This window comes from Stegostoma tigrinum, chromosome 18 (assembly GCF_030684315.1).
Source record: "Stegostoma tigrinum isolate sSteTig4 chromosome 18, sSteTig4.hap1, whole genome shotgun sequence".
NCBI classification, from domain to species: Eukaryota; Metazoa; Chordata; class Chondrichthyes; order Orectolobiformes; family Stegostomatidae; genus Stegostoma; species Stegostoma tigrinum.
In genome coordinates, this window is record NC_081371.1 from 35,267,146 (window position 1) to 35,294,767 (window position 27,622).

The 27,622-nt window shown below is 40.0% G+C and overlaps 1 protein-coding gene across 12 annotated transcripts in view; it reads right to left on the bottom strand.

Annotated features, from left to right (window-relative positions):
* The window catches only part of si:ch211-272n13.3 (coiled-coil domain-containing protein 144A), a 140,181-nt gene that overhangs the window by 65,984 nt on the left and 46,575 nt on the right, over window positions 1–27,622 (bottom strand). For all 12 annotated transcript variants that reach the window (XR_009446885.1, XR_009446888.1, XR_009446886.1 and 9 more), the window contains 8 exons: window positions 26,874–26,944; window positions 21,797–21,896; window positions 7,202–7,230; window positions 7,046–7,082; window positions 6,892–6,936; window positions 3,972–4,277; window positions 2,477–2,572; window positions 2,020–2,093 (listed from right to left, as the gene is read on the bottom strand). Coding sequence is in view for 4 of the 12 variants with exons in the window: in XM_048548492.2 (XP_048404449.2) it covers window positions 2,020–2,093; window positions 2,477–2,572; window positions 3,972–4,277; window positions 6,892–6,936; window positions 7,046–7,082; window positions 7,202–7,230; window positions 21,797–21,896; window positions 26,874–26,944 (758 nt within the window). In the remaining 8 variants the exon portion in view is untranslated. The remainder of the gene's footprint in view (window positions 1–2,019; window positions 2,094–2,476; window positions 2,573–3,971; window positions 4,278–6,891; window positions 6,937–7,045; window positions 7,083–7,201; window positions 7,231–21,796; window positions 21,897–26,873; window positions 26,945–27,622) is intronic.

A 27,622-nucleotide genomic window follows, 5' to 3' on the forward strand; every position in this document is an offset into this window, starting at 1 on the left:
AAGTCAGCAGCGAAAGTACACAGTGCACATTATCATTATATTACTAAGTACCAATATTTAAAGAAAAAAGTGTTTGCTAATTTTGAAAGAAAATGTTACAGTATAGAACGAAATCAAGGAAATGTACACCTGGGTGCATCCCTCCATAGCAACGTTATATGCCTAAAACAATAATATACAGCAATAAAAAGTTAATGAAATCAAACATACACTCTACAAAAAGGTATGTTTATTGGAATAATGTTCACAAAGGGACCCTGGAGCCATGTACTGATCCTCCTGCTGGTTACCTCAGTCAGAGTTACTACAGCATGGAAACAGGCCCTTCTGTACAACTCATACAAGCTGACCAGATATCCAAAACTGATCTTGTCTCATTTGCCAGCATTCAGTCTATATCCCTCTAAACCCTTCCTATTCAGGTACTTATCCAGATGCCTCTTAAATGATGTAATTATACCCAACACCACCAGTTCCTTTGGCAGCTCATTCCATACGCACCACCCCCTGTCTTAGGCACTTCCACTTCCTCCCTCCCAAATGAAGCCCTTCTCATTCTGCCATTCACTTCATCCCTCTCGTTCGGTGTTCAAGAGAGGAAAGCTATGGTGGAAGGGTCAGGAACTGCGAGGTAAGAAGAAACAGTAGGTTATGAAGAATCAGTAGCAATCTTTGGGTTAGTTGGGTTAAAGGAAAGCAGTGTTTTCTCAATGAACCTCACAGAATCAGTGTGGAAACAGACCATTCGGCCCAACAAGTCCACTCTGTCCCTCCAAAGAGCATCCCACCCAGACCCATTCCCCTACCCTGACATTTCCCATGTCTAACCTACCTAACCTAAACATCCTGGGCAATTTAGCATAGCCAGTCCACTTACCCTGCATATCTCTGGATTGTGGGAGGAAACCGGAACAACTGGAGGAAACCCAAACAGACACAGGGAGAATGTGAAAACTCCACAGACAGTCGCCTGTGGCTGGAATCACATCTGGGCTCCTAGCGCTGTGAGGCAGCAGTGTTAACCACTGAGCCACCATGTCGCCCTAGAATGTCATCTGGGTCTCTGGATTAGCAGTCTAGCAATAATACCACTTGGCCATTGCCTCCCCTGCATTATGTACAAAACACTTGATTTATTTCTCAACCTAAACAATTACAAAATTCTACTGGTGGCCTGGTTAAATTTTTCCGATAGCGCAATTGTCTAGAGAAATAACAAGTGGCAAATAGGACATCCAAATAGTGGCAGATAGAATGTAAATACAGCAAATTCTATAACAGTTCTCATAATTCATTCACATCATAATGGCCTTGTCTTATGATACTAAGACCACATGATGCTACATTTTCTGATGCAATACAAATTTTTTAAAAGAAATGTTAGTTAACAAGCATTCTCCACATAAGTAATAAAGAGAAAATAAAAATTTGAACTTTAATGCAAGTACACAGAAAGATCCAGTGGATGCATAACTGTGAACCCAGGTGCATCAAAAGTAGAATCTAGTAATTACTGAAAAGATAGTTTGTAACTTGAATAGTAAGGAAAATAGCTATAAAAGAAAAGCCACATTGTAGTTATTGCAATCGGTTAGCAAAACTTGTAATCTATTTGAGAGCTTTGCCAATATTACTTTGAAATCCTGGTTGGATATCAGAGTAAAAATTAACTCTCTAATTGCCTCACTATTTAATATTGCACTCAATCATTAATTGTAGAAGATTCAATTAATGCCAGCTTACGCATTTGGTTTACCATATGGTGTTTAGATCAAGTTACAAACAATGCATTATTTCTAGATGGACAGTGCAACACCTAGATTGAGCTAATGCATACAGAAACTTTCGTCAATTGTATTTTAATCACTGGATAATTATTTTAAGTAAACCATACAGTGTTTCTATTTACAATTTAAAAATAATTCATTTTTGCATTTTAAAAAAATTCAGCAAAATGCAATAACAAATTTGCATACAGAAAGCTAGCAAGTTTACTATCAGGCATTGAGGAGTGCTCACCTTATCCACTTTCCAGTCATATTTCTCTTTTTCATTATCTTCATCTTCTGATAGAGATATTTTCATGTCAAACTCTGAAGGCACATTTACAAATGTATCAATAGCTTAACAGATACATTTTTAAGAGGTGCATAAACATCTCTAGTCGATATGAAACAAATTGCGATGGAAGCAGACAACTGAGAAATTAGATGTGCTATCATTTTTATGCAGTTGGGACAGACAAGTATTTTGCAACCCACAGCTGAATTGCTGACTATATTATTAAATAGCAATTTAACTGATATTATTGCAGGCACAAAATCAGCAAATTGTCTGTTAGTGAAAATAATAGATGTGTTTTAGGAAACAGCACAAGGTCAATATTCAAGTCACAGCTATTAAATTTGGGAAAAATAGATGAACTTTTCTTTGCCAAAAGGAAAGATGAGTGTAGATCAAGTGTGTTTCTTGTTACCTTGTTGGCCAGAAGTTTGCACTTTTGGATTCTCATGTTCTACAGGCACTCTCTTCCCCATGGCAATATCGTTTTCCTCTGAATTCCAATCAGTTTCTAATTTGAAAGAATGCAACAAGTCAAATAAAGTGTTATACTGTTTAATTCTGAATTTGAAAATACACAAATTATTGGAAAATCAGTGATGAATGAACACTTTAGGTTAGATACAAGATTTTCTTTTTGTTCCACAAAAGGCAATTTACTCAGTAGGAAATGAGCCCTAGTGCTTAACACAAATAGGAAAGTCAAAATCCTGTGATATTTCTCTGGGTCCAAAACATGACCCAACAGAAAATACTTTCAATATGATAACATTAGACAAACAGTTATGTATAATCCTGTTTTGACAAAAATAACAGGATATAAATTTTACCAACATTGAAGGAATTAGTTACAAAAACAGAAAATGTGGGTATAGTCAGCAGATCTGGCAGCAGAGCAGCCATTTAAGGTACAAGTTCACTCCTGTTAATTTTTTCTCTCTCCACTGATAATACCAGACCTGCTAAGTACTTCCAGCATTTTTAACATCCTCAGTGTTTTCCTTCACTTTTGCACCAAAAGTGAATTACTCACACTTCTTCATTCTATTCCATATTTGAATGGAGTCATACCACTGCTTTAAGAACAAAAGCAACAAGAATAAATTGGTCCCTTGAGCTTGCTCCCTCAGAGAACACATTTGGAGCCGATCTTGCGTCTTAAACCCATTTTCTTGTTTACTCCCTATAATTATTCGATTCTAAGCAGCCAAAAATCTGCCCATCTCAACTTTGCATGTACTTGATAACGGAGCATTCCTTCCAAAAATGGACACCACATGAAGAAATTCCAAAATGACTACTCTCTTGCCCTGAGGCTATGATCCTAATCTGACTTGATATAGTATCATCTAATTTTCAAGATCTTTTAAAATTCCAACCCTACAATTTACAGTAGGTATCTTTTGTCTACATTCAAACATTTACCTCAATTCTATAACAAAAATTTGTGATCTCATTTGCTTCTTGAGATTACCTTACACAGAAACAAATTCATTGTAAAAGCGACAACACTGAATATGTTTGAATCATAGAATTCCTAGTGTAGAAACAGGCCCTTCAGCCCAACAAATCCACACTGACACTCTCAGCATCCCACCCTGACCCATTCCCCTAACCTACACATCCCTGAACACTATGGGCAATTTAGTATGGCTAACTCACCTAATCTGCACATCTCTGAACTGTGGGAGGAAGCTGCAGCACCTGGAGGAAACCCATGCAGACATGAGGAGAATGTGCAAATTCCACACAGATAGTCGCCTGAGCGTGGAATAGAACTTAGGTTTCTGGCGCTGTGAGGCAGCAGTGCTAACCACTGAGCCACTGTGTCACCCAGAAACGTGTGCGCATTTAGGACTTCTCGTTAGTGTCTAACACGCAAGTATAAAACAAAACTTCATCTTACATACCATTTTTATCTTCCAATTTAACTGATGTTATATTTTTGAGTTCTGGCTCAAGAGAACCTTGATATTGCACTGAAGGATGTGTAGTCAACTTAGTTTTCAGTGAATCAGGTGACTGTGATGTTCCATGGACACCCGTGGTCTCTTCAGAATTTGACTTTGGTTTGCTCACAAGGCTTTTTGACGTTCCGGCCGACTGGAATGTTGCTTTGCCATCATTTGTAATTGGTTGCACTTGTGGCACAGAACTACACAGGTTGGGTGATACGTTTTTGCCTGAAACACTGTAAGAGTCCCAGTCTGAGGCATCTACAAAAGAAACATCCATATCTTATTGCCAAACGTTATGAATTCAATTTCGACTCCAGGATTTGTAAATAATGAGGTTTGCACTGCTGCAATCTGGAAGAACGCCACATTCTAAAGGTACACCATCTGAAGCATCAGTTCAGGCAAGCTATTCAAAAGCAAAAGAGGTGGGTTCTGCTGTCCAAAATGACATTCCTTGCTCAATCACTATCATCAAACACAGATCAAAATGGGAACAGAAACATGCTGTGTGTTCCTTGTGCCTGGTTCACCATTCGACTTGACTGTGGTTGATCGATACCGCAACTCCACTGGGATGGCTTGGTTCCATATCTTTTAATGCACTTATCTAAAATAATCCTAGTTCTGAGATTTTCAACTGGCCTTGCCTTAGCAGCTTTTTGGGGGGAAAACAACATGCTCCAGATTTTCACTTTTCTGTGTAAGAAGGGGCATTCCCTGGCATCACCCCTGAATGATTCAATCCTATTCTGGATTCTTCAACAAGAGAGAACAGCTTCTCTTTATATTCCCTGACAAGTCCAAACATATTTTAAAACTTCAATATGCTCGCCCCTTAATCTTGTAAAATCAGGGAATTGGGATACTTAACTCATTGTTTGCTTAAATCATATGCAAAATGGCTGCCACATATACTTGCATTTGTCAACAGATTTCGAAATAATACATTGACAAAAACAGTTTGCATATTTCAGAGGTATAAGTTATTGTACAAATGCACACCTTTGTTTAAACAGAAAACTAGCATTGATTCCAGTTTGGCTTGAATCTCTCATTATTTAATAAATTACAGCAATCGTCATTTCCTGAATTTGCTACCTCACACCCTGAAAAAGAAACAAGTTTCCTATATTTTTATTTTTTAAAAAATGAAAACTTTTATAAGTTGCCATACCATAGGGCCTGTATTAATGACATAAGTCATAGATAAGAAGTGAAAAAAAGTAAAAATAAAAGGCCAAGTTTGTCCCATATCAATTACAGTTCAGGGAAAGCTGATTAAAACAACATACGCTGGAATACCCGGAAGCTGCCAAAGTCATCCTCCACACTGGGACGAGACTGCACCAAGGGGGCAAGGTGAAATCCCTGCCAGGCTGAGGCTGGCACACCAGGACAAGACCACTTGACAGGCTGCCAAAATACCCAGAATGGGCCTCCATGCTGGAATGAGACCACTACACCAACCCCCTGGAATGCTTGGAAGGTATTGCTGAAGGAGTTCTCAATGCCGGTACGAGACCTCCATGCTGGGAGGAGAGCAAGTGTGAAGTTAGACTGGAAAAGGAAAGATCAGAGTATTTTCAAGATGGCTTGAAGTTAAATACAGTACTTTTCCAAAGTGACTTTGGGGTCTAGGTACATAGAGTTTTAAATCTCATGAACAGCTGAAGCAAATAATTAAGAAAGCTAATGGAATACTGGCCTTTATCTACAGGACTGGAATACAAGGATGCAGAAATTATGCTGCAGTTATGCAAAACTGATTAGACCCTACTTGGAGTACCGAGAGCAGATCAGGGCACAACAACTTAGGAAGGAAGCACACGCCTTGAAGGGAGTACAATGTAGATTTTCAAAGAATGATGCCTGGACATCAGGAGTTACGAGGGGAAGTTAAACAAATTGGGTCTGTTTACTCCAGATTCTGGAAGGTTGAGGGATGACGTTATCAAAGATATTGACAGGAAAAGACAGGGTAGGTAAAGATGAACTAATTCCACCGGTTGTGGATTCTAAAACTAGGGAACACAGTCTGAGAATTAGGGCCAGACCATTCAGGTGAGATGTTAAGAAGAAATTCTACACACATGGAGTGGGGAATGTTTTGAATTTTCTTCCACAAATGACAACGGATGCAGGGCCAGTATTCCATTAGCTTTCTTAATTATTTGCTTCAGCAGTTCATGAGATTTAAAACTCTATGTACCTAGACCCCAAAGTCACTTTGGAAAAGTACTGTATTTAACTTCAAGCCATCTTACAAATTATTGTAGAAAATAGAAAATTTTCTTTATGTGCAATAAGTATTCTGCTATTGCAGATGTCCAAACTAAGTAAAAAGTCGTGAAATGTCATAAACTTGCAATCACACTAATAGCAACCGTCTTTTTTTTAAAATGAAACATTCTTCAGCATGGGCAAGAAAATCAAAATAACATGGAACTGCTATATAGGATAATTTTGGCTTTAATCATCATACTATATCAGTTTCATCTAAGTGTGATGTAATTCATCCAACATTTAAAAGACACCCAATTCTCTCTTGTGACTGCGTTGAAATAAAGTGCAAAAACATCATTCAAAAGCAGTTGGCCATCCTTTTGGCTTCACACGGGGTGTAGTACAACTTCAACCAATACAATACCATGTTTTAAAAGCATATGATTTACCTTTTACCTAAAGTCAGCAACATAATTCAGAAGTGCTGGATATACCTGCACAATAATATCCAATTGTTTTGCTAAAGGTCTTCCATATTCAGACATTAATTCCTTCAAGCTGCTTAAACTTGTTTATTTTTCCTTTTCAATAACTTAGATGTCAATAACTTTAGTGAACCATGAATGTGTCATTAAGACATGATAATTACCTTCTATATCCCCTGTATCAATTAAGCCAAGCTCTGCAACTAGATCTGAAACAGAAGAAAAGCAAAGCTGAGCAGCTTTGAATGGAAGGGAAAAAAAACCCATCATAAAATTACTCTTACTACTGAAAAAACACTCAGTGAACCTGAGATATACCTGACTTCTGCTTATTTTCTTCAAATGTTAGTGGTGGCTTGAAAGAAACAGAGATAAGAGTTAAAATACGCATATAATTGCTGAATGTTTTAATTTGCAAACCACAGAAGTGTGTTAATACAAAAATAGTAAATAAAAATAGAAATAATGTATTACCTGTACCACAGTGTTCAATTCCATTATTTCTGTTAGGAATAATAATGAAATAGATAAAAGTAGTAATGTGGTAGACAAAAAAAATCAGTTGTTTAGTTTATCAGTTTGCACAAATAAAGCACAATCATGCAGAAGAATCCAAGCATACTATTTCTCACAAAATATCCAATTTGTCAGGCAAAATTGCATCAATTATATCAAAGATGCAACTAAATGGTAAATGCAACATAAAATTCATGGCAAAGTAGGCTACGCAACCCAACTAATCTCTGCCTATATTTATGTGTAAATGCACCACCTATTTCATTTAGCACATCAGCATAAATGTAAATAAAATCAAATATGTGATATATTAGCAAAAACATAACCTACAAAGCACTAGTAATATGCACGATTTTTCTGACTTATTTTCCATTATGGACCACAGCTAAATAATTTCTTTTTAAATAATTACTGTCCTGAACCAATTTACAGAATGATTTCCATAACCATGCTACATTACTTGAATCTTGAAAATTAGTTAATACGTTATTTCACTACCATCCTTAAGCAAGAATAAAAAGCAAGTCCAATGAAGGTAGAAGTATTCAATATTGTAAGTCTACACAGTATATAAAAAAATTGAGAAGGTTTAAATTGGGAATATTCAGTAATGATTACAGAGTGTTTGCGATCATTTGCAACGCCTCTGAAACTGAAGTAGGCTGTGCCTGCACGCAGCATGACCTGGGCAAAATTCAGGCTTATGTGGAAGGAACTTGCAACACAAGTGCCAAGCAATGACCATCTCCAACAAAGTAGAATATAATCATTCTCCATCAAGACTCAATGGCTATTACCATTTTCCCATTGATGCGTAATGGCATTCCCCAGCCTAATTGGGTCTCAGAAGAAGTACCCCAACATATAAAACGAGGAACTAACTGGAACACTAACATCTTATTTGGAAAACACCTAGAACTTGCGAAAACCCACACAGCTGACCTTACAAACAGAAAAAAAATTCTGACAGACAAAGGTCTGCTTGCAAGCAGTTCTAACAGAATCAGTGAGCCAGAGTCAAAGTTGTTGCAGAACAATCAACCAAAATACTAACTTGTTCCAGTCAAAACTCACCTTAGAGCCAAACCAGAAGAAACTTTAAGAAAGCTACAAAAATGAGAGACAATCTTACTGAAACATAAAAGATCCTGAGGCAGCTTGACATGTGGATGCTGAAAGAATGCTTCCAGTTGTGGGAAAAATGAAACCCAGAAGATACAGCTTATCAAAAACCCATTTAAAACTGAGATAAGGGTGTTTTCCCCCTTCTCAGGTCACATTACAATTCTTTCCCCAGGGAACAGTGGAGGAAGAATCATTGGATATTTTTAAAGCTGAGGTAGATTGACTTCCTTCTTAAATATAGAATCTAAGGTATTGAGGCAAGTAGTAAAAGGGAGTTCATGCACATTCAGATCAATCATGATCTTAATAAATGGTGGTGTACATTCAAAGAGATCAAAAGATACTCCTAATTCACGCTTCTATTCTTTCAATTTACTGTGAACCATGCACTTTACAGAACACACTATTCAAGAAATCCAAGGCCTACCATGAGGAGATTAGAAACTGAATTAACTGTAATCTATAAAACTGCCACTCTCTTTATTGGTATCCAATGTATGTGTGTGGGGTGAGACAGTGTACATAACATTTAGTTTTAAATTTTAAAACCCTTGATGCTGAATCAATTAATTGGTATACATACTCCAACGCTAAGAAAACATACCACTTACAGGCAGTAAGGAAGCACATACATTCTCTCCGTGACACCCACAACATTTATTAATAAAGTCAAGAGCAGTAGGTGCATGGGAACATCACTTGTAAGCTCCTCTCCAAATCACAGCATCCTGGCTTTGAACCACTGCCATTCGTTCAGTGTCATCGGGTTGAAGAGACTCAAATTACACTTTGAGTCTATCTACCCCAAACAGATTGTAGAGATTCTCGAAGGCGATTTATTTCTATCTTCTCAAGGGAAGTTGGGGATCAACAACACATGCCAGCTTTTTCAACATACTTATAACCATATGAAGGGTCAGTAAAACTAAAATAGATTGAAATCATCAAAACATGGGCTAGCAAGATTAGACTTGGCTCAGACCCTAAGCTTTTTCTTCCAAACTATATCAAAAGATTTACAGTATGAAGCAAGTCCAACTTCTTCATTTTAAAGCTTATTTCTTTTGATCACAATAAGATCACAGGTTACATTTTGATTCCATGGACATAATTATGAGGGTCACCATCAAAAGCAAAATTCAGTGGCTGGTAGGAATCAGAACCTCTTGTGGCGCATTGGTAGTGTCCCTACCCCTGAACCAGGAGACTGGGGTTCAAGTCCCACCTGCTCCAGAGGTGTGTAATAACATCACTGAACAAGCTGATCAGGAAAATAAGTCAAAAACACAAAATGCTGGAAACAGGCATTCAGGTTAAAGACAGAGAAACAGAGATAATGCTTCAAGTTGTTGGCCTTTTATTATAACCGGTAATAGAGATGTAACACAATTTTAGGCAGGCATAGGGACAAGGAAAGGGAACAAAAAATAAACCCTGCAGTGGCGTGATTAAACAGCAAAATAAATAACTATTCAAGGTAAAAGTGGATGTACTCCAGAAAACATGCCCATGCAGGAAGGTTATTCCATTTATTCTCTGGTACCTCACTTCAGGTCCAAATCAACTGAGGAGGGATTTTTTTGTTTCGTCAGTACCCTTGCGTACTTGCAAAAAGAATCATTAGATAACTGTTACCATGGGGAACACTGATTGATTTTCAATTTTATCACTTTTATGATTACTGCAATTGATATCACTTAACTCATCATAATGTCAAGAAATCTTACAAAATTAGTTTTAGAACAGTGCTCTGCATAAGCGTTAACATAATTTCAACAGCAAGATAGCAAAAAGCCAATACATCAATCATCTGAAATCACCGAATCATAATGGGCCAAAGGACCTTTACTATGAGAATGCACTGCTTAAAATACATTAAATCTACAATAGTCCTACTTGCCGATTGCCTTGAGAGTTATGACACTTCAAGTGCACATCCAAGTAAGAGGTTGAGGGGTTAACTGATTCAACTACCCTCTCTGGCAGTGCATTCCAGACGTCCACCAAACTGTGGGTGAAAACATATCCCTCAAATCCTTTCTACACCACCTCCTACCAATTAATTCACCATCCCCTCGATGACCCTTCAACTAATGAGAATTCCTTACTTCTATCCAATCTGTCCATTTGCCTCAATCGTATCTTTGTCATCAATCACTTACTAAAGAGAATGATTGTCAACTTCAGAAATTTCTCATCGCTGGTCATGGGATCTATGGGTACTTGTGGGACTGTCAAGCTCAATCCTAGAGCTGGATCTCCAACCACACATTTAGCAGGTATTTCTAGGAGATGGATCTAGTCTTTGGCCTCGAATGTTGCTGTTCCTTTTCCATTCTTCCTCTTGCCATTGGGTCTTCTCAAGAAATTGTGTGCCTTCATACAGAAATTGCCTCCATTTTGCTTTCTTTTGAATGAGGGTCTGTCATGCGTCAACAGCTGCGTTTCTTAACAGAAGCCTACAAGGGGCCTTTGAAATGCTTCCTTTGTCCTCCTTTCGCTGGGAGATGATGATTTTCTTTGGTAGTTGGAACACGGGCATCGTAAAAAGGTGGCCAGCCCAGCAGAACTGGGTTCAGATTATCATGGTCTTGATGCTGCTGCTGTTAGCTACTTCAAAGACACCAACATTAGCATGCTTATGCTCCCAGTGATGCAGAGAATCCATCTCAAAGAATGTCAGTGGTATTTCTTAAGAGTCCTGAGGTGACGTCTACACGTAGCCAAAGTTCAGAGCCTTATAGAAGAGTGGAAAGATGACTGCCTCACATATTGGTATCAGCACAGATATCATGGTTAAAGACTATCATTCTTAAGCTTCCGAAGGTGGCACTCAAAGATTCAATGGGATGTTGAAATGTCTCACCAGTGTCAGACTTAGAAGCTGCAGAGGCAACAGCCTAGTGGTATTGTTGATGGACTGTTAATCCAGAGGCCTAGGTAATGTACTGGAGACCTGGGGTCAAATCTCATCATGGCAAAGGTGGAATTTGAATTCAATAGAAATCTGGAATTAAGTGTCCAATGTCCACGAATTCATTATTGGGGAAAAAAAACCTATTTTGTTCAGTAATGCCCTTTAGGGAAGAAAACTGCCATCATAACATGGTCTGGACTACTTGTGACTTGGGACCTACAGCAATGTGGTTGACTCTTATTTGTCGTCCGGGCAATGGGCAATAAATTATGACCTAGCCGGTGACGCTCATCTTGTGAGTGAATTAGCTTACCAGGTAGGGGAAATGTTCTGTACTTGGGAGGATTCCTCCATTGATCTTAATGGAAGGACGGACTAGAAACTGACCTAGAAGGTACTAAGCGAGACTTAAAGATTCTCTTGTGAAAGAATTCTTCTTTGGATTTCAACTGATTGAAGTTGAAAAGTTTTCCATCCATTCTGTATACAATGTCCACATCACTGGGAAATTTGTTCTTGACAAGGAGAATCACAGTGGCAATGAAAATGAAGAAAAGGGTGGGGATGATGACATATCCTTCCTTAACCCTTACCTTGACAAAGGATTCTGTTATATTACAGAACTTTAAACAATGCCGTCACCAAAATCTCCAGACAGTTCATTTGAATGGAGTGGGGCGGGCGCGGAAATAGTCTGGAAACAGCTGAAAGCTGCCATCTTATATGGCAGAAACCACTGACTACTGACCAGGGAATACCAAGACTGGTTTGATGAGACATCATCCGAGACCTCACTAAAACAAGGAAGAAAGCTCTCTGAGCCTGGCAAGATGACTTCACCAGCGTAGCAAAGAGGAAATGCATCAAACAACAAATGCAAAGTTCTCTAGAACAATTAGGAAAAGAACCAATGGTGGACTGAGAAAGCTAAGGAGCTGCAATTCCTTGCTGAAAAGCTTCTTCAATGCCACCAAAGCAAGGGGCCCAAAATCCTTGGCCTCAAATTGATGTGGAATAAGGATAGCAGCCTTTTGAGAGACAGAAAACATCACCCTCTGATGGACAGAATGCTTCAAAGAACTCCTAAACCACAATATAATCAATGAGGACATGTGAGGAAATGCCCCAATTCCCCAAAGGTGAACTTGGACTCCCGCCTAGTTGGCAGAAATTCCATTGGTCTAATTGAAGAATGGAAAATCTGCAGGAGTAGATGAGATTCCAGTAGAAAACTTCAAACTTGAAGGAGCAGAGCTTACCTCCAACTGTTCTTGAAAACCTGGGACAAAGGAGAAATCCCTGCTATCACAGGGATTCTGCCACCACTATCATCTTCAAGAAAGGAGACAAAGAGGACCATGGGAACTACCAAGGAATCTCCCTACTTTCCCTATCCTCTGGGAAGATCACTGCCAGAATTCTTGCTAGGGGTGTTTCTCCAATAGCAGAGGAAATCCTTCCTGAAAGCCAGCATGGCTTCTAACCAAACCATGATCGGCAACTCCAACAGAACAGTCAGGAACAACACCAACCACTCTACATAGCCTTCACTGGCCTGCCCAAAACTTTTGATTCAGTAAGGAAGGAAATACTATGGAAGATCCTGTCAAAGCTGGGCGTCCAGTGAAATTAATCAAAATCCTCTATGTCCTCCACAACAAGACGTTGGTGATAGGTGTATAAAATCATGAAGACTCTGTCAGGCACGCCATGCAACTTTCTCTGCTCCAAAGAAAACAATCCTTACTTTCCAGCTTCTCTTATTGAAAATGCTCCATCCCAGGCAATATGCTGGTGAAGCCCCTCTGTACCCCCCTCTAATGCTTTCACATTACACCTACAGCACAGCAGCCAGAACTGCACAAAGTACTCCAGCTGCACTGCTCCCCTGCACTTATATTCTATGACTCACATGCTGAATACAAGTGCCCAAATGCTTTTTAAACTACTGATTAAACTTCAGGGATCAGTGGACAAGCACCCTAAGATTTCTCTGTCCCTCAGTTTCCAAGTATCCAGTCACTCATTGAGTTCTCCCTTGTCTCGTTGTTACTTCAGAAGTGTCATGACACACATCAGGATTAAATTCCATCTGCCGATCTTACCAATCCTTTACTATCCTCCTGTAACCCAAGACCTCCTTCCTTATTGCCAACTGTGAAATACTGTATTTTCAAAAGCCAAATATGAACTTTTTTTACACCATTGAGATGTAACTGAAATTTACTGCACCGAACATAACTGAATGTAATAACAAATAATGGAAGAAATTGGCATTATGCAAGAGCAATGTCCAACCTGAAAGTATACATTATCATTAACCATTATAATAATAAGTATTATAGTATTTCTGCAATGGTCCTGCTCACAATAAGGATCAGACAACATGAGGTCAAAGGGAAGATTAGGAGAAGAGGAGCACAGAAAAAGGACAGGGGAGGAGTGGAGGAAGTTGAACAGAGTTTGCATCATACAATGATGTAGATGGCACCATGAATCAAAGCCTCTTTCTCAGAGTGATGATAACGAAGTGTGAAGCTGGATGAACACAGTAGGCCAAGCAGCATCTCAGGAGCACAAAAGCTGACGTTTCGGGCCTAGACCCTTCATCAGAGGGTCTAGGCCCAAAACATCAGCTTTTGTGCTCCTGAGATGCTGCTTGGCCTGCTGTGTTCATCCAGCTTCACACTTTGTTATCTTGGATTCTCCAGCATCTGCAGTTCCCATTATCGCTTTCTCAGACTGTTTCTGTTTAGGGGTGGAGGTGATGCAGGTGTGTTGCTTTGCTTTCTCATAGAAAGAGTGTTCACTTTTATGAAGTCCTCAATAACTTCTTTATTATGCCACTTTGGTGCTATTAGGAACTGAAAATATCAGGCACAGATACTGCTTAAAGATTACACAAGAACTTGAGAGTTTACTTGGAGCAGGACTCATATGTAATTAATAACTGTACTCCTAAATCTTTAAAAGGGTTGGGGAAGTTAAAGGGCCAGCTAATGAAGACCGGTCAGTATCACTCATTACGCTTGAAGCATACTAACAGATCTCCCATTACACCGTGAAATTTTTGGATCCAGTTTATATTTGTCAACCTGACCGGCCCAGGTTAATAACCCTATTCAAGGATCTCTGTCAATAAGATCCACCTAATTCCAATCACTGGTAACCCCAATCATCATCTTCAGAAGATAACCAAGAAACCATCACCTATGCCTGAGGAATATCACATCACGAAAACCACTTAAAAAACAAAAGTGGGAAGGGTCCCAACCCGAAACGTCAACTCTCCTGCTCCTCTGATGCTGCTTGGCCTGCTGTACTCCTCCAGCTCCACACTGTTATCTTGGACTCCAGCATCAGCAGTTCTTACCATCTCTTGGGCAGATTACTTCTTTCTTGCTTAACTACACTTGTCAGTCTCTCTTTTGCATGAATGGGCTAAAAGCAAAGGCTTTTGAGTTCACTGTGCAGATCAATTGTGCTGTTTAATTTTACGCCACTAAAAGGTATTATACTGTTAATAAATTGCCAAGTCTTTTTTATAAGATAGAAAAAGTGGTATCTGGAATTGACTATTTGCAGACTATGGGACTGGTGATTCAAAGGTCTGGTTAGAACTTCAGAACCAGGAGCAGGTCCTGGCCACCTGGTCCTTTGAGCCTGCTCTACCATTCAATAAGATCATGGCTGATCTTTTCATGGAATCAGTTCCATTTACCCACCCTCTCACCGTAATCCTTAATTCCTTTACCATTTAAAAACATAAAATATTCTCTCTCATAGCTTTAAAAACATCCAGTGAGGAAGCCTCAACTACTTTACTGGGTGGGGAATTCCACAGATTCATAACCCATTGGGTGAAGAAGTTCCTCCTCAATTCAGTACTAAAGCTGCTCCTCCTAATTTTGAGGCTACACCATCTTGTTCTAGTTTCACCCTCCAGTGGAAACAACCTCCCTGCCTCTATCTATCTATTCCCTTCATCATTCTAAGTTTCTGTAAGATCTCCCTGGAGTCTTCTAAATTCCAATGAACTTAATCCCAGTCGATTCAGCCCTTCCTCTTTAGCCAGCAGTCTCAACTCTGGGGTCAACCTAGTGAATATCCTCTGCACCCCAGCCAGTGCCAGTACACCCTTTCTTAAGTAAGGAGACCAAACCCGCACGTAGTACTGAGGTGTGGCCTAACCAGCATCTTATACAGCTGCAACATAACCTCCCTACTTTTAAACTCAATCTCTCTAGCAATGAAGGACAAATTCCATTTTCCTTCTTAATTACCTGGTACACCTTCAAACCACTCTTCTGCAATTCATATACAAGGCCACCCAGGTCCCTCGGCACAGGAGCATTTACTGTTATTCCTACCAAATTGGATGGTTTCACATTTATCAACATTGAATTTCATCTGCCAGGCTTTTGCCACTCGAACTATCAATATCCCTTTGCACACTTTGCTCTACCGCTCATCTTAGTGTCACGTGCAAACTTCGACACACTACATGTAGTCTCCATCTCCAAATCATCAATGTAAATTTTAAGCAACTGCAGTCCCAGTACTGACCTGAGGCACACCAGTCGTCATTGTTCACCGACTAGGAAAGCACTCATTTATCCCCACTTTGCTTCCTGTTAGTTAATCAAATCTCGCTCCATGCTACTACATTGCCTGTATGCTGTTCACCTTTATCTAACGCAGCAGCCTTTTCAGCGGCTCCTTGTCAAATGCCTTTTGGAAATACAGATATTCCACATTTACTGGGTTCCTGTTGTCCACCTCGCTCGTAACGTTTTAATAGAATTCCAGCAAAGTAGTCAAGCATGACCTGCTTTTCATGAACCCATGCTGTGTCCGTCCAGTAGGGTGATATCTATCCAGATGTCATGTTTTTTTTAAAACCTCAAACATATTCCCCAATTGCCTGTATTTGGTCCATATCCCTCTAAACCCCTCCCATCCATGTACCTATCAAAATGTTTTTTCAATGTTATTAACGTAACTGCCTCAACCACTTTCTTTGGCAGCCCATTCCATATACACACCACTCTTTGCATGAAGAATTTGCCCCTCAGATCCTCCTTAAATCTTTCCCCTCTCACCTTAAACTTAGGTCCTCTAGTTTTCAATTCCCCATTCCTGGGAAAAAAGTCTATATGCAATCAAACTGTCTATGCCCTTGTGCTTTTATACACCTCAATAAGACCACTCATCGTTCTCGAATGTTCAAAGGAATAAAGTGCAATCCTGGCCAACCTCTCCTTATAACTCAGGCCTACGAGTCCTGGCAACATACTCATTAATCTTCTTTGTTCACTTTCCAGTTTATTCATGTCTTTTCTGTAACAGGGTGACCAAAACTGTAAACAATATACCAAGTGCAGCCTCCCCACTGACTTATATAACTGTAACATAGCATGGGGAAAGACTTGTTAGGTGATTCCAAAATGGCTTCTTGAAATAGTATATAAATAGTGGGGCAGCACGACAGCAGAGTGGTTAGCACTGCTGCCTCTCAGTGCCAGGAACCTGGGTTTGATTCTAGCCTTGGACAACTGCGCAAACTTCATACAGACAGTCTTCCCATATCTGTGTGAGTTTCCACTGGATGCTCTTGTTTCTTCGTGCAGTTCAAAGATGTTCAGGTTTGGTGGACTGACTGTGTTAAATTTCCCTATTGTGTCCAAGGATGAGTGGGCTAGGTGGATTAGCCATGGTTAATGAGGGGTTACAGGGATACGACAGTGAATGGATCTGGTTAGGATGCTCTTCAGAGGGTTAGTGAAAACTCAATGGGCCAAATGGCCTCTAACTGCATTGTAGGATTCTATGATCCTCGTCCAAGCAGGGAAATGGCCCTATTAGACTTTGTATTGCGGATGGAGCTTGGCCAAGTGATCAAAGTGGGAGGGCATTTTGAGAACAATGATCATAATCAAGTTAAATTTTAAGACAGTAATGCATAAGGATAAATCTGGTCCTCAGGTAAAAGTGCTAAATTGGGTAAGGCTAGTCACAATTGTATTATACAGGAACTCGGGTAATTAGATTGGGGTGGCTGTTTGAGGCTAAATCTACAGCAAACACATAGGAACCTTTTAAAGGCCAATTGATCAGAGTTTAGGATCAGCATATTCCAGTGAGGATGAAAAATGAGGATGGCAAAAGATGTAGAAAGTTTAGTTGAAAGGAAAAAGGTGTACATTAGGTTTAGGAAACTGAAATCAGACGAGAACCTTGAGGAATATAAAGGCAGCAGTAAAGAACTAAAACAAGGAATTAGAAGGGCAAAAAGGGCAGACAACATGTCTGTGGTGAGTAGGATTATGGAGAATCACAAGGTGTTTTATACATAAATTAGGAGAAAAGGGTAGCTAGGGAAAGTGTAGGTCTATTCAAGGAGTATGTATGGAGCCAGAGGAAGTGGATGAGGTCCTTAATGAGTATTCTACATCAGTATTCACCAAACAGGACATGGATGATGGTAAGATTAGGTAGGGGATGTTGATATTCTAGACCATTTCAATATTAGGGAGGTAGCAGCAGCGGATGTGTTAAAAGATACTATGGAAGATAAGGTCCCACAGCCTGATAGCCAGAGCCTGATAGGATCCATGGTCAGTTGTTAAGTTGGATACAAAATTGGCTTGGTCATAAGAGACAGGGGTAGTTGTGGAGTGGTGTTTTTCTGACTGAAGGTCTGTGACCATGGTGTTCCACAAGGATCATGTTAAGACCTCTGTTGTTCGTAATATATAAAATGATTTGACAAAAATATAGGTGGTCAGACTACTAAGATGGAAGATGACTAAAATGTTGGAGTGGTCGATAGTGAGGAAAGTTGCTAAAGGGTACAGCAGGATATAGATCAAAGTTGGGCGCGGAAATTGCAGATGGAGTTGAAATGTGAGGTAATGCATTTTGGGAAGTCAAACGCAAAAGGAAAGCATATAGTAAATGGTCGGACCCTTAGGAGCACTGATATACAGAGGGATCTAAAGATGCAAATCCATAGCTCCCTGAAAGTGGCAACACAAGCGGATAAGGTGTTAAAGGCAGCATACGGCATTCTTCCCTTCATCCGTCCAGATAGTGAGTATAAATGTCGTATTGCAACTGTATAAGCTTGGAATATTGTATGCAGTTCCAGTCACTATACTATTGGAAAGATGTGGAGGTTTAGAGAGGGTGTAAATGAGGTTTACCAAGATGTTGTCCTTATTGAAGTTATTGGCTGTAAGGAGAGGTTGGACAAACTTGGAATGTTTTCACTAGAGCACTGGAAGCAGAGGGTGTGCTGATAAATGTATATAAAATTATGAGAGACATAGACAGGCTAGGCAGCCAGTGTCTTTAACCAGGGTGGAAATGTCAAATACTAAGGGGTGGAGATCAAAGGTGAAGGTGGTGTTGCGGGAGGGGGGGGGGGGGTGTTGGTGGTGGTGAAATGTAACAGAGATGTGCAAGGCAGGTTTATTTAGAGACACAGAGGCCTGGAAGCACTGCTGGGGAAGCAATTGCAGATACAATAGCAACTTTTAAGAGGCATTTAGACAGACACATGAATTCGCAGTGAATAGAGCGTTATGGATCAACAACAAGCAAGCTGAATTAGTTTAGAACGGCACCATGGTTAGCACATACTTTGTGGGCCAAAGCACTTGTTCCTGTGCCGTTCTGTTCTATATTTGAAATATTTCAAAATTGCCATACGTAAAACTCTGCTTCTTTTTGTAATGTGTAAAAGATTGTACAGTAGCATAAAGGGATATTGCCAGATTTTTGAGAATATGTTCAGTGACTAATCATCATGGTAGCCAACTGTAAAAATTCAACTTTGATCTATCAAGACAGATTTCACTCTGGGATCTGACTTGTCCAGTATTACCAACAGTTGGGTCAGTTGGCTGCATGGCTGGTCTGTGATTCACAACGATGCCAATTAACAGGCAGATTCAATTCTCAGACCTGACTCTGGTCACCATGAAAGTCCCACCTTTTTAGCACTGACCCTCAGGTTAAATGATCACCAATCATCTCCCTCTAATGAGATGGGACTACAGTGACCTTACCTTTATAACAGCTAGGATCATAACACATCAAACAGTACTTGCGAGACGTACATTGAGCTTTCAGACATCATTAGAATATGGAGATATGACTTTGATTTGCACTGAGTCAACTTACAGATGATAGGTTGGGAATATCTGTCAGAGTCCTTACAGTGTGGAAATTGGCCATTCAGCTCAACAGGTCCACAGTGCCCCTCCAAAGAGCATCCCACCCATTCCTCCACCGCTGCATTTCCCCATGTCTAGCGCACCCAACCTAAACATCCCTGAACACTATGGGCAACTTAGCATGGCCAGTTCACCTACCTTGCACATCTGCGGGAGGAAACCGAGCACCTGGAAGAAATGCACGCAGACACAGAGAATGTGCAAACTCCACAATTGCCCAAGGGTGGAAATGAACCTGGGTCCCTGGTCTTGTGAGGCAGCAGTGCTAAACACTCACGAAAAGATATTTTCTAAAATTAAGCATTATTATACTTGCCCAAATTTTAATTGTTTTGTTGATTCAATGCGAGAATAGGAAAGACGACAAAGAAAATAACAATGTAGAAACTCAGAAAGGAAGACTACAATCCAACAGTTAGTTATTATCAATGACCCAAGACAGTCCATAGGTATGTTGGCTGTAATCTTTGCTAATTTAGAACTTCAGGCATGGATTAACAATGAAAGAATTTGAGATGATTTAAAAAGGCTTGATACACTCAGTCTGCATTATCTGAGAGGGGCAGGTACACCGACTGCACATGGATAACAAAAAAAAAACAAGGATACCATTAAGGTCCATTTCTTTGTACTTCGCAATGTTTTCTGAAGACGACTGTGTGGGGTAACCGGATGAGACAATGGGACGTTGATGCTCACATCTAGGTGTGGTAGATATATATTAGTGCGCCAAGGATTACGTGAGGACGCATTCCTGCTCTTTTGGAGGCATTTTAAGTGTTTTTATGTGGCTCAAAGCCTCTGGAAAATGTTTGAGATGGGGTCTAGGCCAACATTGTGAATACACAGAGTTGCTACCCCTTGATCAGCAGACAATGAGGGCAGAGGTAATATACGTCAATATCCAATAAACTTTCCTGCAGTCACTGCTGTCAGTGTTACAAGGTGTCCCAAGTGAAATGTGATAAACATGGCTATGGTAATTTTGTGGAAACTAAAATGTGATAGAAGTAAAACTGACAGGAACCATCTTACAGTTTCATAAAATAAATCACACAGGTACAGATAGCTGGATGGTTTGTCTGAGTGACTGATCAACATGTCATCGGTTACTCCACCTCAGATAACTAAGATTCTAATCTGGAATTACCTTATACTGTAATTTAGTGGGTTTATTTTACAATGTTATAGATGCCCACTTTTGATTGGAAATTTAAATCAAATTGCTGTTCAGGTGAATAATGGAGATTCTATGACATTACGCGACAAAGAATGAGACATGGTCTTGATAGTCAACAGTCCTTTTGTAACTGTCACCATAACCAAGAAACAAACTGATCATTTATTTCAGACAACAAGGTGTCGAGGTGGACGAACACAGCAGGGGAGAAGGAAAGCTGACGCTTCGGGTCTAGACCCTTCTTCAGAAAATCATTTTCCGAAGAAGGGTCTAGGCCCGAAACGTCAGCTTTCCTGGTCCTCTGATGCTTCCTGGCCTGCTGTGTTCATCCAGCTCTACACCTTGTTGTCTCAGATTCTCCAGCATCGGAAGTTCCTACTATCTCAGATCATTAATTTCATCTGTTATCTCTTGTGAAAACTGGATGCTTTATTTACTTACTGAACAGCTTTTTGAAAATGCTTTACTGATTGTGGTGTGCTTTGGAATTTACGAAGGTACGTTAAGGTGCTGTGTCAGATACATATTTTCCGTAGCATAGTCCCAGAGGAGACTAGGACTGCTTTCTCAGAAGGAGAGCATGAGCAAGAGTGAGAGGGAGTGAGGGAGCGAGGGAGCGAGGGAGCGAGGGGATGAGCGAGGGGAGTGAGGGAGGGGAGAAAACACCGGTGGTGGTTTCACCTAAGGGTGACCATGCCTCAGACAATACAATAGGTTGAGAAGGAGGGGCTGTCACAGTAACCTCAGCTGGTACAGGAACTGAACTGATGTTGACGTGTCACTCCGTGCAAACCAACTTACTAAGCTAACTAAAAATCACATTTGGAACAGTTTAAGAGTAACTCATATTTCAAGAAGATTTTTCATGACATTTTTACTAACATTTAGGATAAGCAGCTCTGTCTTTAATGGACCTATGAAGAACAATATCACCATTGATTTTCTGGAATCTTCACATACAAGAAAACTGCATGCTCCCCATTATAAAGTCAAAATTATGGATTACAGTTCCATATAACAATATTTTTAGAATATTACAGATTTAAAAAGACTCTGTTAACCTCAAGTTTTTAAAAAAAGTGACTGATTACCATTATTCTGATTTGCCTGAATATGCTGCATTTTTGCTTGATCCTGGACAGATGAAGGAAGTGAGCCAATGGATTTCTTCTGTGGGCTTTCTGTGGTAGACTAAAATGATAACATTCACCTTAATAACATTTATCTTGATATCATTTTGCATTGCATAAAATTTAAAAGAATTTATTTTCATTGGATCAACTTCCAAGCTTCATGGTAACATATTCCCTGAATGCTATACAATGGTAAGTAACAAGTGTACATAATTACAGTGTCTCATAAACTGTGAAGCTCTTTTACAAAGTTGGTGCCTTCCCACAAAGAAGGCAAAATTGAAGGGCCAAGGCCGTACTTTTATAGATCCTGACACAGAGATGACTCTGGCAGAGGTTCGTAATAGAGTTTTAACCCATTCCCTTGACTGATGGTATCGCATTCTGATTATCCCAAAACTCTGGAGTCAATAGTAGATAATCTAATCCAATGCAACAAGTTTTGTAAAAACCACATTTCCCAATATTTTTCAAACTGTTTACAATCAAAAACCCCAAAACGACAATCTCAAAATAGCTGTCTCTCCAATCATCAATAACTAATAATAAGCTAACAAAATGCATTTTAGGATTGAGTTTAGCTTCTGACTATTGTCTTAGTCAAACCTCAAGCAAGGAGGCAAACCAGCAATTTTAGCTAATGCTCAAGATTGAAGCCAACAGCTTTTAATCATGTTACTTTATTCAATTCACAGACAAAGGGGCAGCACAGTGGCTCAGTGGTTAGCACTGCAGCCTCACAGCGCCAGGGGCCCAGGTTCAATTCCAGCCTCGGGTGACTGGCTGTGTGGAGTTTGCACACTCTCCCAATGTCTGCGTGGGTTTCCTCCAGGTGCTCTGGTTTCCTCCCACAGTCCAAAGATGTGCAGGCCAGGTGGATTGGCCATGCTAAATTGCCCGTAGTGTTCAGGGGTGCGTGGGTTATAGGAGGTTGGGTCGGGGGGGGGGATGCTTCAAGGGACAGTGTGGATGTGTTGGGCCGAAGGGCCTCTTTCCACACTGTAGGGAATCTAATCTTAAAAAAAATTGTTCCTTCATTTCTCCTCACATAGTAGGCTAGGTTTCTCCTCATGTGTAGCAAATCCCCTACAATCCAATTCGATTCAATTAATAATCTTCAGCCTTCCTCTTGTCACACTACAGGTGCAACACCTCTCAACTAAGTCTCCAACAGCATTGTCCATGGACTTGCAGCATTTTCCAAGAACCAAAATTGTTATTTTAAGAGGTACAATATATTTTACTTTTAAACCCAGTGCACTTGTTAGAAGCAATACGTTCCTTCCTGTCCCAGACCAATGCTATGGCACTGAAGCTTTCCTGAGTTAGTGCCAGCAAAGCCAACCTATGTCCCACCTCACATTTCCTGCAGGTTACGTGAGTCGCAAACAAGATTGTTGCCATCTCTATAATATCATGGCATCAAATCAAAACAAATCCCCAAAGTCTTGACCTTTCCCCTTGGACATTTACAAATTTTGCTTTGAAAATAATGCTACTTACTTCTCATTTTAGTTCTAATAACGTGATTGAGTTCAAGAGCCGTGAAATTATGCTCCAGCTATACAAAACCCTGGTTCAGCTACATCTGGAATATTGTGGCCAGTTCTGGTCACCTCATTACAGGAAAGATGTGGGAGCGTTGTAAAAGGTGCACAGGAGCTTTACCAGGATGTTGCCTGGAATGGAGGGAAAGTCTTACGAGGAAAGGTTGAGAGAGCTACGGTTTTTCTCTTTACAGCGACAAAGGATGAGAGAATGACTTGACAGAGGTGTACAAAATGACCACAGGTATAGATAGAGTGGATAGCCAGAGGCTTTTCCGTACGGTGGAGGTAGCTATTTACGAGGGGGCAGAGTTTTAGAGTGAGTGGAGGTAGATACAGGGGAAATGTCAGAGGTAGGTACTTGACTCAGAGTGGTAGGGGCATGGAACGCATTGCCAGAGAGCTGAGTGGGGTCGGCCTCATTTGGGGCATTTAGCGGCTATTAGATGGCATATGGACGATTGTAGAAGGTAGGGGTGGAGGGTAGATAGACCTTATGTTTAGGGTAAAAGCTCAGCACAACATTGTAGGCCGAAGGGCCTGTACTGTGCTGTCCTGTTCTATGTTCTATTTTGCCACATCATCTCTGTAGTATGACTTTGGTCAATCACTCCCTCAAACCAGTAAAATCTTTACGAACTCACATTCTAATGCTTTACCCCCCATTGTTAAAGTATTTGGATTAGCCACATCATGTGCTGCACAGTTCACAAGACTGTGAATCATCCTGATCAAAGAAAACTTCGTACTTCTCTGGAAATCCCTAACTAATATTCTCTTGACCATTAACCTCGACCAAACACAAACAGCTCATAAATCTCTTGTGAACCACAATTGACATTATTTACTCTATTTACTCAACTCGCTTTACTGTCTTCTTCCCCATATCCAACAGATCATAAAATATAGGACTAGAATTAGGCCAATTAGCCCACTGAGTCTGTTTCGCTATTCAATCATGGCTGATATGATTCTCAAACCCATTCTCCTGCTCTCTCCCCATAATCCTTAAACGCTTATCAGTCAAAAACTTGTCTGTCTTAAATACACTCAATAACATGATCTCCACAGCCCTCTGCATGAATGAGTTCCACAGCTTAAGTACTCTTTGGCTGAAGACATTCCTCATCTCAGTTCTAAAGGTTTGTGACGTCACTGAGACTATGCCCTCAGGTACTAGTCTAGGGCGGCACAGTGGCTCACACTGTTGCCTCACAGGGCCAGGGTCCCAGTTCGATTCTATCCTCTGGCGATTGTCTGTGTGGAGTTTGCACATCATCCCCGTATCCGCATGGGTTTTCCCTGGAAGCTCCAGTTTCCTCCCACTGTCTAAAGATGTGCAGGCCAGGTGGATTAGCCATCAGAAATGCAGGGTTACAGGGATAGGGTAGGAGGGTGGGTCGGTGTGCACGCGATCGGCCAGATGGCATGGTTCCACCCTGTAGGGAATCTATGTTGGTCTCTCCTACTAGCGGAAACATCTTCTCCATGATCACTGTGTCCAGACGTCTCAGTATTTTGTAAATGTCAAAAAGATCTCCCTCAAAAAAAACTCTCATTGAGAACAGACCCAGATTCCACAATTGCTCCTCATATGACAAGTCAGGATCATTTCTGTAAATCTCCCTGGACCTGCTCTAACACCAGTACATCCTTCCTTAGATATGGGGCCTAAAACTGTTCACAATATTCCAAACACAGCGAGACCAGAGCCTTATCCATATTCAGCAGTACGTCTCTTGAATTCCAGCCTTCTTGAAATAAATGCTAAATTACATTTACCTTTTTAACTGCCAATTGAACTGGCATGTTATCCTTAAGATAATTCCAAACTAGGATGCCCAAATCCTCTTATTCTTCAGATTTCTGCAGCCATTATCCGCCTAGAAAATAGTTAACTTACTTCCCAAAAAAAACTCTTCAACCCTTCTAATTGCCAGTGCCTTGTCCAAACTTTACAACAATGATCTTGTACTTGCTGGATCAATTTTCACTAAATAACTGAACAACTAACTTTCTGTTCTCGCCAAGCTGCTTATTATTATTCTAATGATTCCATTTCCAAAGATATTGACCCTCATGTTTTCAAAAATATTATTTCCTTAGTCTTCTCATCATCTTGAATTATTTAACCTTTCTGCAACCTCAATTTCCTCTTAAAAGCTTCAGTAGATGATCATTTCTAGATTTACTCATTCCTCCAATAAACACCTGTTTGAATTGCTAATCAGGAATTTTGCCTGCCAACAGTAGTCTCAGTTACTGCAGTCTTATTTGGTTTCTTTAGTTACCATTCTAAATCCGAGCCAGAATGAACAATGCTCTTCCTTTCTAGTGTGTTGGTAATCTAAGGATTTATTTCTGCCTTCCTTCTCTTCTGCACCTGTTCAGCATAATTTACATAAATGCACACCACACTCTACCCTATTCCCTTATCATCTTTTACCAATTCCATTGCTTCCAACTCTTAGGCTGTTTGTCTAGCATCCAGTATTCAAAGAGTTTTAAATACTTTAAAATAAATAGACTATCAAAGCCATTGTATTCAACCCTGCTTCCTCAAAACCTTCATCTTTCCTATCATGAACTCTACTCCCTTGCTATCATTCCTAGCTGTCTTTTTAACAACTGGTTCAGATTTGGAACCTTCAACATTCTCCAGATCCTGAGCTGACTTTTTCACCACATATCGCCTTCATCACAAAGGAATTCTATAACATCACCTGCCCCTGTCACAACCTTAACCCTGGCGAAACCCTCACACTCTAGCCTCATCGTCTCTAGGTTCAATTCCTCCAAAGCCTTCAGGCCTCTACAAATTCCAACTTGTCCAAAGTTCTCATACTCTACCCTCTAGAGGGGTCAGGTTATTCATCCCCTTTATACTCATTGATGTGAATTGAATCCCACTCCAATATTTTACATTTTAAATTATTACCCTATTCTTCTATCGCCTCATGTCTTTCCCCACCTCTATAACCTGATGCAATTATAGGAGACTCAAAATAATTTATTGCCTTGGCTCAAGACTGTGCATTTCCTTTCCTCTTTTACCCTACAAGTGGCAATATGGCTTTAAGGCACGTAGGTCCCATTCTCTGGGTTTCTCTCCATAAACCTTCTGTTTATTTATTTGTGCCGTCTTTTAATATTCAGATTCTCATTTTCATTTTTGGCCATACTAGTAATCTCTCCTCTTTTCGCTAGGCACTTTTTCACGCTTTTGCGGGGCAATTGGGATGTTTCCTATGACAGAGGTGCATCATAAGTTTAAGTTCTTGTTTGCTCAATATTCTTTAATTTTTCATTAATAGCCAAACTTTATTACCCTAGGTTATTTCAGCTGTTATTTTTGAAATTCCTGGGAATTCCAAGATGATTTTGTGGTGGCAAAAATACCACATTTCATGAAGCATTACCACAATTAACTCGAGTGTCTTAGATGAGAATCTTTGTCTTGATAAAGGAAAAAATGTATTAAAGCATACCTCCGAATCCCAAGGAGATTCTATATGCTCTTCAGGTTCCACCTCTTCCAAGCCCAATTCAAATAGCAGGTCTACATTTTAAGGAATTTAAAAAATACACCAATGAATAAAATAACAAAAATCCACAACGTTAACTATTTCAATGCTGCCTACAATACTTTTTTTACATTCCATAAGCCAATACTCAAAGTCAGTACTTTTTCCAAAACAGACATCAGTAATGACTTCAACAATAAGAAGTGAAAAGCACATATGTGGTGTTACAGCATTCTAATAACTTAGCCATGGACAGCTAATTGAATGTAAAATATATTAACACAGGTCTGGAACTGAATATTCAGTAACAGTGACCAATGCCATAAAAAAAAAACTGGCTCATTCATATCACTTAGGGAAGACAATCCACCATCTGCCTGTGCTGATATTCGTGCAACTCCAGGCCCATAGCAATGTGGTTGACTCTTACCTATGAAATGGTCTTGCAAGCTACTAAATTAAAGGCAAATAGAGCAGGACAACATTTATGTCCCATGAAAGAATAGATAAAAAAAAACACGTCCTGAAATTTTTCTACAGACTTCAATAAGATGGAAGGGAAGATTGGAAGTTCCCTGGCTGACAATATATTGTTTGGGTATTAATCTGTTTGCAGAATTTGACCGTACCATAGACTTGGAGGATTATGAATCTTTATGATTCCCTCCTTCAGAGGATTGTGGACGTTAACTGAAGTTAATGGTCAAGCTATG